This window comes from Carya illinoinensis, chromosome 6, assembly GCF_018687715.1.
Source record: "Carya illinoinensis cultivar Pawnee chromosome 6, C.illinoinensisPawnee_v1, whole genome shotgun sequence".
Lineage (NCBI taxonomy): Eukaryota > Viridiplantae > Streptophyta > Magnoliopsida > Fagales > Juglandaceae > Carya > Carya illinoinensis.
The window spans coordinates 7,769,000-7,781,146 of record NC_056757.1 but is presented as its reverse complement, the minus strand read 5'-3'; the positions used below and the strand labels follow the sequence as shown (position 1 = coordinate 7,781,146).

General features: G+C 38.4%; 1 protein-coding gene and 1 long non-coding RNA gene across 2 annotated transcripts; both read left to right on the top strand.

The window, feature by feature from the left end:
* The first annotated feature begins 201 nt into the window (after window positions 1–201).
* Window positions 202–4,308, top strand: LOC122312959. The gene is made up of 3 exons (XR_006243245.1): window positions 202–476; window positions 3,414–3,484; window positions 3,837–4,308. It is a non-coding gene; the product is annotated as an uncharacterized LOC122312959 (long non-coding RNA).
* Window positions 4,309–4,666: 358 nt separating this feature from the next.
* On the top strand, window positions 4,667–6,991 carry LOC122312597. The gene is made up of 5 exons (XM_043127247.1): window positions 4,667–5,633; window positions 5,712–5,833; window positions 5,941–6,359; window positions 6,516–6,603; window positions 6,692–6,991. Exons 1-5 carry the CDS (start codon window positions 4,667–4,669, stop codon window positions 6,989–6,991), a joined length of 1,896 nt encoding a protein of 631 aa, XP_042983181.1.
* The last annotated feature ends 5,156 nt before the right edge of the window (window positions 6,992–12,147 follow it).

Sequence of the window (12,147 nt, the reverse complement as noted above, 5' to 3'; positions counted from 1 at the left end):
GATTTTATTAAGAGGGTTGTTGCGTCGCAATATTGTCTTTCTTATGACGACTTTGTGCGTCGCAAGATAACAAAAATAAAAACCACGCAATTGATTTTCGTGGGATCAGGATAAGGGCGCCAAGCAAGAAAACCTGTTATTTTCCCCATGTTTGGACGCGCGAGGACCCATTCGCACTTCCACCCATTTCACCAACAGACTCCGGCCACTTTCATTGCATGCAAGTGGCTTTCCGTTCCCAGTGTTCTCTCACAGCGCCAACTCCTTCGTCCTTGCAACGTCCCATTTTCTAATTCCCAAACAATCAGCCTTCTCTCGCGGCAACCCTAGTGGTCACACGGCCGGCTCTCTACTTGAAATCTCCATGTATCGGTACCCTCCATTTCCAGCTTCCCTTACAAATTGAAGGTCCATCCCTCGATTTCGAAAAATTTCTCAGATTTTGGGCAGAATAGTATGGCAACCCGAGGCTCCAGGTAATTAAGTAGTTGTGATTGCATTAAATCTTCCCCCCCTTCATGAGTTTGTCGCATTACAAAAGTAGTGGTGCCTTTTTTCAAGCAGGTACTTTGATCAATTGATTTCCAAAAATGAATTTGACGCTTGTTCCTCTGTTTTGTGGTTTAATGTTGTTGTTCTATCTCTTGTATTTGAGCTGCTCAATCAGAGTGTATTAGATGGTTATATATATATATATATATATATGTTTTTTTCTAATCAGAGTGTATTAGATAATTTAAATATATCTATATTGCAATATATATATATATATATGCTGAATTAGAAGCCCCTAATTCTAGTACTTACAACCCTGTTTATCAATCCTTTTGCATTATCTTGTAAATTCCGTTAATTGAGATCATGAAAGTGTTGCCATTTTCCATGTAAGTATATGAATTTGGGATGTCCTTGCACAAATTTGGGGAATTCCGAATTTATGATCTACCCTCCAATATTTGAACCACCTTGATGATGTTTTCTAGGTTTTGTTATGCTGCTCAAAATAAATCTTCCTAAACATAGTGTTGAGTTGTGGATTTTACTGAAAGTGTGGTAAAAGAAGCTGTGTGACCAATTAATGAAAAATTGCCTTGTACACAATGTATACTGGGTGTCCTCATGAATTATTTGGGTATTTTACAGGTCTACTTATATAAGTTTCTAATGAAAAGGAAAAATAAAAATAGTAATTTTTTGACTAGAGTCTAAAGGTCCACTGCTCAACCTTATATATGATAGAGGGATTGAGTATCACACCTCAACTATTAGCAAAACTGGAGCCACTTTTCTGTACCTCCAGATATGGGATAGAAAGTGTTATAAATAAGACTTATTGAAATTATGTAAACCCCATTTCATTTGACATACTAAACATGTATATGTTTCCTTGGAAAGGCCAGATATGCATAATGAGGTCGAAAAATGGTGACCAATCTGCTGTGTACAGTAATAGATGATAATTGACAAATTTTTCCCCCTTTTTTTTGGAAATTCCAATCCATCGTTTGTATGCTACAAAATACCATAAAACTATTGTCTACCATTTTCCTGTTAAATATTTTTATGGAGAGTAAATTTCATGTCCTTATATGTAAGATAACATATAATAGTCACATTAGTATTTTGTAGCTATAATTATCCAAATAATAGGTTTTTATGTCCTAGGATATTCCAAATGTGAGATTTTGATACAAAATCTCTGACCGTTCAAACCAATGCAGAAAATATTCCAAATTTTGCCAAGCTCGTTGCTTAGTATATATTCCTAGTGACTTCGTCATTAGTGCATGCCCATGTGACCAACTTATCAAAACTGGTGTAAGTATTTGATTTCATCTATATGCATGTGTGGGAATTAACTCTCACTTTGAAAACATACTCTTATTGTTTAAGTATTGTATCTCCTTCACATTAATCATTTAAAAATCTTTATTGTTATGAATCTTGTTGTGCTTTTGTAAATATTCTAAATAGCCATGATTTATTTTGATATTCCTTGTTTCAAATACAAGTGTGAAGAAGTGTATAATGGAAAGCTGATATAACTACACAGGATTTTGCCTAAAAAATCTACCAGTGTATTTAGTCTTGACCAATAGGAGTGATATATATTCCACTACATAATAAGCATTAACTTATCAGTATATAACAAAATAGGTGGAATGTGCTCACTAGCCCATGCAATAAAATGTATTTCCATGTAGAGACTCGTGAATTTCAGTGGACCCAGCATTAACAACAGTAGGTGACTTACACCTGTAATCTGCTGTAGGTGCAGAAACAAAGATTTTATTGACCAAAACTTGGTCACACTAATAATATCATTTATACATATGCTTCAAGCCATACTACTTGGTGTAATTATTAGTGTGATGAACATGGCCTTCACTGCATATTTTCACCCTGGGTTGTAAATCTTGGATATATTATGCAACTGGATTATTCATTAAATCCAAGTCCAAACCCACTTTAATGCAGCTTGTGGGCTTCCATAATACCCGTTATAATTATTTGAAGTTAATGTGGTTGGGAATGCAAAATAATGTGTATGATGATCCATACCTTAAAGGGTTGGGCAAAGTTATTTTTATTACCTTTTGCTTTAGAAGCTTTAAGCAACATCCGCACCATGCACTCTTTCTATTTTTGCCCTGCTTTGATCATTCCTTTTTAAGTATTTTCTTAAAGATTATATGCAATATGCATGTTCATTTCGTGCCTTTCCATCATTCTCTTCTTTGGAAACCATTGTAAAATTTCAGTATGAGGGCACAAAATATATCTTTATGTGCTTAAAGTTAACAATGCATAAAACAACTCACTTCCCATTTGCCCACTATCAGTTTTTGAGCATCTAGTAATTTGTAATCCTTGCTAAAATGAACTTAGACAGATTCACATTTTTTCTTGGGGCTTTTAATGTTAAAGCATTGTCGTATCGATTTACTTCCTTTGCAATTCTTCATCAATGATCAAGAGTAAACCTGTATATGAAGTTCTTAGTGATTTTCTAACTTTTTGTCGATGAGCTTGTTCAATAAATATCTGATGGCAGAATGCAATTGTAGTAATATCATATACCTCAGCCTTAATGATCTTTCATAATATTGAAAGCTAGTTGGATAGGTAATTGTTACCTGTATTGAAACTGTATCACTTACTCGAGTTGAAATGAAATGGGAGACTCATTTATCAAAATATAAAATAAATCCATAAGACTCTTTCTTTGTGAAAATTAACTAAAAATTGGGATGAGGTCACTCCTTACTGTCGATATTACGGTTCAACCATTATTATTTTCTGTTTTGTTTTTTTATTCTTTTCCCATTTCTTCTAGCTAAGATACGTGCATGATCTCGATTTTAACGTCACGAGTTTAAGTATGATCTAATCGTTTATTTTTACAATTTCAGGTGTATCAATTGTGATCAATCCTTATCTTATATTATGATGTGCATAGCATGATCAAGCTGGTAGTACTGTGGTAAGTCTGCTGTGAATTGTTCGTTTGTTCAGTTATTTATAAAAATGCCATGTTTCCAACAATACTACTTGTTTTAAGTATTATGTTTGACAATATTATATGAATTGGTTGTTTGTTTAATGAGAAATATGCATACGAACACATGGTTGTTGGGTTTTACTTTGCAATTACAATTACTGCATGCATGCTTCGTTATGAGACGATTTGTAACTACCTAGCATAGTTGTACAATATATTATTTGCCTTTCATTTTTTAGTCATTTGGTACTCATCGCATGGTCTGATTCCTCTCTCTAATTAGTACGTTAAAATCTTTGACATAAACTAATGTTGTCGTATAATTATGATTTAGATGGATAAGAGTTGGATGAATTTGCCTGATAGACTTCGAGCACCTGCATATGCCGAAGGGGTTAACCACTTCCTCACACTAGCACGAAGCCATGCTATGGGAAGTGACCGAATCTGGTCTCCTTGTAGGCTATGCTGTAATAATTTATTCTTGCCTTTTAGAGAGGTGGAGACTCACCTCTTCATTAAAGGGTTCAATCCTACTTACACCCAATGGATATTTCATGGGTAGGAGGAAACTCGCCTTTTGATTGGCGTCGATTCCGATCTCGATCTCAGTGATGAGGATGAATACATAGATGACATGGACCATATGTTAGATGACATATGGGCAGGGACATTCCATAATGTCCCTGAAGGTAGCCAAGGCGACGCTATTCCGATGCCTTCACGCCCCTCCGTACCAGAAACTTCATGTAAACCTTCTTTTGATCAGCTACTAGAGGATGCCTGACGTCCACTTTTTACGGGGTGTACAAAATTTAGCAGACTCTTATTCGTTGTCAAGCTGCTACACATAAAAACTCTTGGTGGTTGGTCAATTAAGTCATTTGACCAGTTGCTTAACTTGTTGCGGGTTGCCTTTCCTGATGTTGCATTCCCATCGTCATATGAAGAGGCACGGTCATTGGAGAGAGGGTTGGGGTTCAAGTACAACAAAATTCATGCATGTCCAAATGATTGTATATTATTCTGGAAAGAAAATTCTGATTTGAATGAATGTCCTGTTTGTAAAGCTTCAAGGTGGATGTCAAATACACATGGGAGCCGAGTTATTCCTTAAAAGGTGTTGCGTCATTTCCCTTGGTGCCAAGACTGCAGCGGTTATCTATGTCTACAAAGATATTCACTGATATGCGATGGCATAAAGACCAACGAGCCACAACTGATACCATTATGAGGCATCCTGCAGACTTTGAGTCTTGGAAGACATTTGATAAAGACCATAGTTGGTTTGCTAGTGACGCTCGTAATGTTAGGCTCGGTTTGGCCAGTGACGGTTTCAATCCCTTCAACAATTTAGCAAAACCTTATAGCATTTGGCTAGTTATTATAGTGCCGTATAACTTGCCTCCTTGGTCATGCATGAAAGACCAATTCTTCATGACATCCCTACTTATTCCTAGTCCTAAATCACCAGGTAATGACATTGACGTTTACTTGCAGCCATTGTTTGATGAATTGGTTGAACTTTGGGAGCATGGGGTGCCTACATATGATGCCTCCACTAAGGCAACGTTTACGTTGCATGCTGCCTTGATGTGGACAATCAATGATATCCCTGCATACGGTAATCTCTCTGGCTTTTCAACTAAAAGAAAATTGGCATGTCCTTCTTGTAATGCCAATACAGAGTCAAATTGGTTGAAGTTTGGGAGGAAACAGTGTTATATGGGACACCGTCGATTCTTACCGCCAGACCACATATGGAGATCGAGGAAAGGGTTGTTCAATGGTAAAGAAGATCACCATATTCCACCAAGGGTGTTATCTGGATCAGACGTTGTCAGTCAACTACATATGCTTAGGGATGTGCAATTTGGTAAATCCCGTAGGAAGAGAAAACGCACTTCGGAAGAGTTGAATTGGACAAAGATTAGCATATTCTTCAAGTTACCTTATTGGTCAACCCTTTTGATTTGGCATAATTTGGATGTTATGCATATTGAAAAGAACATTTGTGATAACATCTTCAGTACTTTAATGAACATTCCTGGCAAAACCAAAGATAACATCAACGCACGACGTGACCTGGAGATTTTGGGTATGCGGAAGGAATTACATTTGAGGCGTGCAGGTGAACGGTTTACGCTGCCGCTTGCAATGTACACATTACACGGATAAGAATGAAATAAATTTTGTGAATGGTTGGCAGAGGTTAAGTTGCCTGATGGGTTTGCTTCCAATATTGCCCGTTGTGTTTCCGTACGTGATTGCAAAATATCCGGGTTTAAAAGGCATGATTGTCATGTTGTCTTGCAATGCCTACTTCCTATCGTAGTTTCAGGGTTATTACGACCTGCCATTGCCTATGCATTGACAGAGCTCAGCAGTTTCTTCAAAAAGTTGTGTTCACGAACAGTTGATATAACTCACTATCCCAGATTCAAAGTGATATTGTCATCATCCTATGTAAGTTGGAGATGATATTCCCTCCATCCATTTTTGATGTCATGGTCCACCTAGCTATTCATTTACCTCGTGAGGCAATTCTTGAGGGTCCAGTGCAATATAGATGGATGTATCCATTTGAGAGATATCTCGGCAAATTCAAACAGTATGTCAAGAATAAAACACAACCAGAAGGTTCAATAGCTGAAGCATATATTCATATCGAATGCTTGGCCTTTTTCTCAATGTACCTCCAAGATGTTGAGACGAAGTTGAACCGAGTTGATCGCAACATTGATGGCGGAGGAGAGGACACCATAGATGGTTTCTCAATTTTCAATCAACATGTTCGTCCATTGGGTATATCATCTAATGTGGAATTAGATGATAAACTCCTTAGCTCAGCTCGATGGTACATTCTTAACAACTGTGTGGAGATCCAACCCTACATAGAGTATGCATCCAAACTTCATTTAATTCAGTTACTTTTGTTTTCCAATCAGACTATACCTATTATGTGTTATGTCCCCATAGTTTTTACATACATGGCCTTGGGTTGGTTGTGCAGTGAGCACTACGAGAAGTGTAAGTTGCATATGCCAAATTCTGTTGATCGCCAGCACAAGAATGAGTTTTCAACTTGGTTCAAGAAACGTGTAAGTCCAAAATCTCAGTCTACTTACATATTTCCCCCACTAATACCAAACTCCTAACACGCTGTGGCGGTGCATTCCATTTTGGCAGGTTCAAGACCAACGTATAGTCAACCTGCAAGATGTTTCCACAGATCTATATACATTAGCTTGCGGTCCTGACCTTTGGGTTGCAACATATTCTGCTTGCATTATAAATGGCAAAAGGTTCCATTCAAAACAAAGTGAACCATGGCGATGGACACAAAATTCTGGTGTTGTTGTAACGAGTGAAAATTTGCCTAATAATATAGACTTCTATGGTGTTATAAATGAAATCTTGGAGTTATGCTATATGGGAGGGCGTCACGTTTACTTGTTCAGTTGTGATTGGTTTGAAGTCGGTGATTAAAAACGAGGGGTCCGAGTGGACGTCCATATGACTAGTATCAACATGTCACACACTTGGTATAAGGACAAGCCATTTGTGTTGGCATGCCAAGCTTCCCAATGTTATTATGTAAAAGATTTACGGATGAAAGGGAATTGGTATGTTGTTCAAAAGTTCACAAATAGGAATGTTTACGACATTCCACCAAGACCAAGTGCCTTAGATGATATTGATGTCGAATCAAGTGACAATGATGCCTATCAAGAAGATGTTCCATCATATGAGTATGCTCCTATGCATTGTGATGATGATCCAATCTCAACTCCACTAAGTAGGACTGATATAGAACCTATAAGTATTGATGCCCCAGAAGGTATGCAATTGGGGCGTCACAATGAAAATACCAGAGATATCATCATCGATGAGGTGGTTGCTTACGGTTCAGAAGATGGTTATGGCGATGGGGAATATTCAGACGAGGAATATTTCTCGTTAGATGAAGATTCAATGTCGAATTAGACCACCTATTTGTGCTTTGTATAAAAGGTAAACACCATATTATTCTACTACTGGACTTGAATGGCCATAACCTTCATCTATATTGATTACCAATTAAGATGTAAATGCTCTACTTATTAGTGACAGCATTTCAATACCAACAGCATTATCTTGTACTCCCAAATTTTTTGATAGTTGGAGTGTGATGTAAATTTTCTTGTGCAGGATTATTCTGCTGGTACTTGGGGTCCCTTGGGTAGTAAGTGAAAAAGTCCCCGTTATTTAATGCTTGCTTGTTTTACTAGAGTCTTTGTGTTGATTCTAGCCAAACATCCTAACGCATGTACTAACCATGGTTATGGATGTGTGTGCTATTACTGCAGGTGTTAAAATGACCTAAGCTGTAACATGACAGCGTGCTGTTGTAGCTAAATGTTAGCTGGTTGAAGTTGACTAAATCAATGCTATAGTGCATGTGATGTACTATATTAAACTAACAATGTGCAACTTGAATGAGCTGTGTCTGAAGAGTAAAAATCGTATTTTTTACTTCATCCATAATTACCACAAAATTTGGGCATGCATGAAGTTATAAGTAGAGAGAAAATGTGGAGAGTGTGTAGCAACCATTAGTGACATGTGGAGATGTAGTAGGAGAATGGAGAAAATGCAATCATCAGCCCCCCTTATAAATTAATGTTTGGTATATTAATATTAGATTAAAATGCAGCCCATATAGACAACATGCACAATTTGAATTTAACATATTAATGATACTTGTAGTGCCATACACATAACTGAAATGCATGAGTATTTTACATGGGTAGTGCATTCCAATTGAATTATCCCAACAAAGCTGGCCTGGGTAATCAACTTGTATTGGAAGATTTTGTTGATAAATTAACCATAAATGAGATGAAATTTTAATGCATGGTATGGCTATTATGGAACTACTAGAGATTATCTGCTCCATATAATGACCAAAATCGAGTTAACAGAGTCAAAGGGTGAACTCTTGGGCAACAAATTATGGGGACAAAATGCCTGTTATAAATATTTAGAAATTATGCATTGCACTTTCCAATTGGCAGAAACTAGACAATTGACAAAAAAGGTAAATTATTAGATATAATTACTATATCTGAATGCAAGGGGAGAAAAGCATAGAGGCAAAATATTGGACTTCTTGTAATGCCAATATAAATGAGTTTTTAAATAATTACTAAATGTCCTTCCACTGACGAAAGTGGGGATAAGGAAGCAACTGTTTCTCAAAGGTTACATGCTGAACATGACCCCCAGATAAACATCAATGCACTAAAGGTTATGTTTAATTGATATTACTATATTGCAAGCTTTCTTCCCAGAATTAGATATGCATGAGTATCTTTTTTTTTTTTTTTTTTGAGAAACTCTTACTTCATTTCATTGAACTAAGGAGAAATACACTGAGGAATGTCCTCCATTGTTACATTAAAGTCATCAGAAATGCTAAGAGAACCTTTTGCTAACAAATGGGCTATGTTGTTACCGTTTCTCCTAACATGAGAAACACGCCACATTGCAAAAGTTTTAAGCCATGTTCTAGTCTCACAGATAAACATGCTAGTACTGCTCCATGCTTCATTTTCTTCCTGTAGTGCCTTTGTTACCAGGAGTGAGTCACCCTCCAATTCGATCTGTGTCAGTCCCAGATCCTTGGCAAAACGAACAGCTATTAAAGCCCCATAGGATTCTGTTAGTAGAGGGTCGGGGAGCTGCATCTTCTTGTGCCTCATTGTAGCTATGATCTGACCTTTCTCATCCCTTACAACTACACCTATGCCAATCAAGCATTTTGCTTTGTCTACCGCCCCATCCCAATTGACTTTAAACCAGTTTGCAGGTGGACTCTGCCACGCCTCAGCTGAATTCTGTGTCTGTTGGCCCTTCTTTTGTATCTGATTCTTGTCCTTCTCTTCTTTTAGCAGCTGTAGTTTCAAACTGGTTTCTCTGAGTAGACAGTTTGGAGGTAGGAATATGTTTTTGTAGATAAAGGAATTTCTTCTCAGCCATAACTGTCTAGCTACCATCACAAACTCCTGCATCTCTGAATCATTGAGAACTTTGATCATGTTCTCAAAGAATAACACCATTGGCAGTTGGGAGCTTGAGCTTTTTTGCAGCCTCATCGAGCATTGGCCCCAGACATCTTTGGCTGCCTCGCAATTCCACAAGGTATGTAGAGTACTTTCTTCCTCTCTTGAGCAAATTGGACATAGGGGTACCTTCACTATCTTTTTCTTGAATAAGTTGAGTTGGGTAGGGAGGGATTCTTGGCATGCTCTCCACATAAACATCTTGTCAATGGGAGGGACATGGAGCTGCCATATCTTTTTCCATACTTCTTTAAGTGATTTACTGGTTGAGGCTTGGCCTCTTCCTTCCATTTCCTTTGCTTTCTCCATGTGATATGCACTCTTCACTGAGAAAGAGCCATTTTTTGTGCCATGCCATATGAGCTTGTCCTTTGAATTCAGGGAGCTGATGGGAGTTTGGAGTATCACTGAAGCTTCCTCTTCTTCGAAAATTTCTTGCACCAGGTCCCTTTTCCAGCTCTTGGTAGAATGGTCGATAAGTTCAGCTACTAAGGCTTCAGAATTAAGGACCTTTACAGGGCTTCTTACCATAGTTGGTTTAGACTTGACTAGCCATTTATCTGACCATATTTTAACTTTGTCTCCTGTGCCAACCCTCCACAAAGACCCTGCCTCAATAGTCTGTCTAGCTGATAGAAGACTTCTCCATACAAAGGATGGCTTTGCTCCCACCTTAGCCACTTGAAAGCTCGAGTTTGGGAAATATTTAGCTTGAAGGACCCTGGCAGCAAGTGATGTTGGGTCTTGGAGTATCCTCCAGCAATTCTTGGACAGCATGGCTTTGTTGAATACTTCAAGATCCCTGAAACCCAAACCACCTTCAGATTTGGCTTGCCCCATTCTCTTCCATGAGATCCAATGTATTCTTTGCTCCTTCTCTTGCTGACCCCACCAGTAGTTGTGGATTACACTGTTTATAGACTGAAGTAGATTAAGTGGTAGCTTAAAGACACTCATTGTGTAGGTTGGGAGGGCTTGAATCACTGCCTTCAAAAAAATTTCCTTTCCTGCCTGAGAGAGTGATTTGACTCTATGGTTGTTCAGTCTCATCCTGACATTGTCCAAGATATTCTTGAAGGTTTTAAATCTGTCCCTACCTACCACAGGAGGTAATCCCAAATACCTTTCATAAGGCATAGATGTTCTTATTCCTGCTATAGACAAGATGAATTGCTGGGTTGAAAGGCTTGTATTTCTACTAAAAATAATTGAAGTTTTCTCCACATTCAATCGCTGACCCGAGGCTCTTTCATAGAGTCTTAAGAGGCTGATCATTCTTCCCCACTCCAAGGCATTAGCTTTGCAAAAGATGAGACTGTCATCTGCAAAAAAGAGATGGGATACCCTCATTTTTCCTCTTGCAACAGGAACGCCATGAATGATCTCATTCTCCTCAGCTTTCTTTATCAAATTGCTCAAGACTTCTGCACACAAGATAAAGAGGTAAGGGGATAGAGGGTCCCCTTGCCTTATTCCTCGAGTGGGGGAGAAAGCTTTTTGAGGTTCCCCATTGACAAGCAGGGAGTATGTGACTGTTTCTATGCAATTCATCACCAAATCCACCCAAGTGTTACAGAAACCCAGCTTGAGTAAGGCTGCTCTCAGGAATCCCCACTCCACTCTATCATATGCTTTGCTCATGTCTAACTTTAAGGCCATATAGCCCTCTTTCCCTGTCATTTTACATTTCATGGTATGCAAAGACTCAAAAGCTACAATAATGTTATCTGATATAAGCCTATTTGGGACAAAAGCTGATTGAGATTCAGATATGAGGTTAGGGAGAATTCTTTTAAGCCTATTTGCAATAATTTTTGAGATGAGTTTGTAGAGCACATTACAGAGGGAAATAGGCCTGAATTCTGTCACTCTAGTAGGCTTTTTCTTCTTGGGAATGAGTGCAATGAAAGTGCTGTTGATGCTTTCCATTTTGCCCCTCGAGTTGAGCACTTTCAGAACTGTATCACAGACTTGAGGACCCACTATTGACCAGTGTTTTTGATAGAAAATGGCTGGGAATCCATCTGGTCCTGGGGAGCTTAGACCATTCATTTGGAACATTGCTTCTTCCACTTCTTGAATGCAATAAGGTCTAGTAAGGAACTCATTTTGGGAGGTAGTCACTCGGGCTTCTAAAGAGGCCAGGCATTCTGTTTGGTGACTAGGACTAGAGGTGGTGAAAAGATTAGTGAAATAGCCTTGGAAAAGGTCCCTAATACCTTCTCTCGAGTGCACCACATTGTCATTGTTGTCTAACAAAATCTTTATCCTATTTGTTGACCTTCTTTGGGAAGCTGCCTTGTGGAAGAACTTAGTGTTTCTGTCCCCCTCTTTCAGCCACCTTATCTTTGCCCTTTGTTTCCACTTGATGTTTGCAGCCTCTAGCTTGTTATCAACTGCCCTCTGGACTTGCTTGATTTCCTCAATTAAGTTTCCTGTATTATCCTCCTGTAGTTTAGAGAGTAGTTCTAGTTGAGCCTGAGTCTCTTTCTTGGATGTGCCAAAGGTCTTCTTGCTCCATTGTGTAAGCCTCTGCTGACA

What these genes read in the sequence shown, in the direction of transcription:
- LOC122312597 (XM_043127247.1), top strand. Translation starts at nt 4,667, where the DNA reads ATGTCTACAAAGATATTCACTGATATGCGATGGCATAAAGACCAACGA. An exon ending in ATTACATTTGAGGCGTGCAG is followed by an intron (nt 5,634 to 5,711) that starts GTGAACGGTTTA and finishes AATGGTTGGCAG; the next exon opens with AGGTTAAGTTGCCTGATGGG. An exon ending in CTCCTTAGCTCAGCTCGATG is followed by an intron (nt 6,360 to 6,515) that starts GTACATTCTTAA and finishes TTGGTTGTGCAG; the next exon opens with TGAGCACTACGAGAAGTGTA.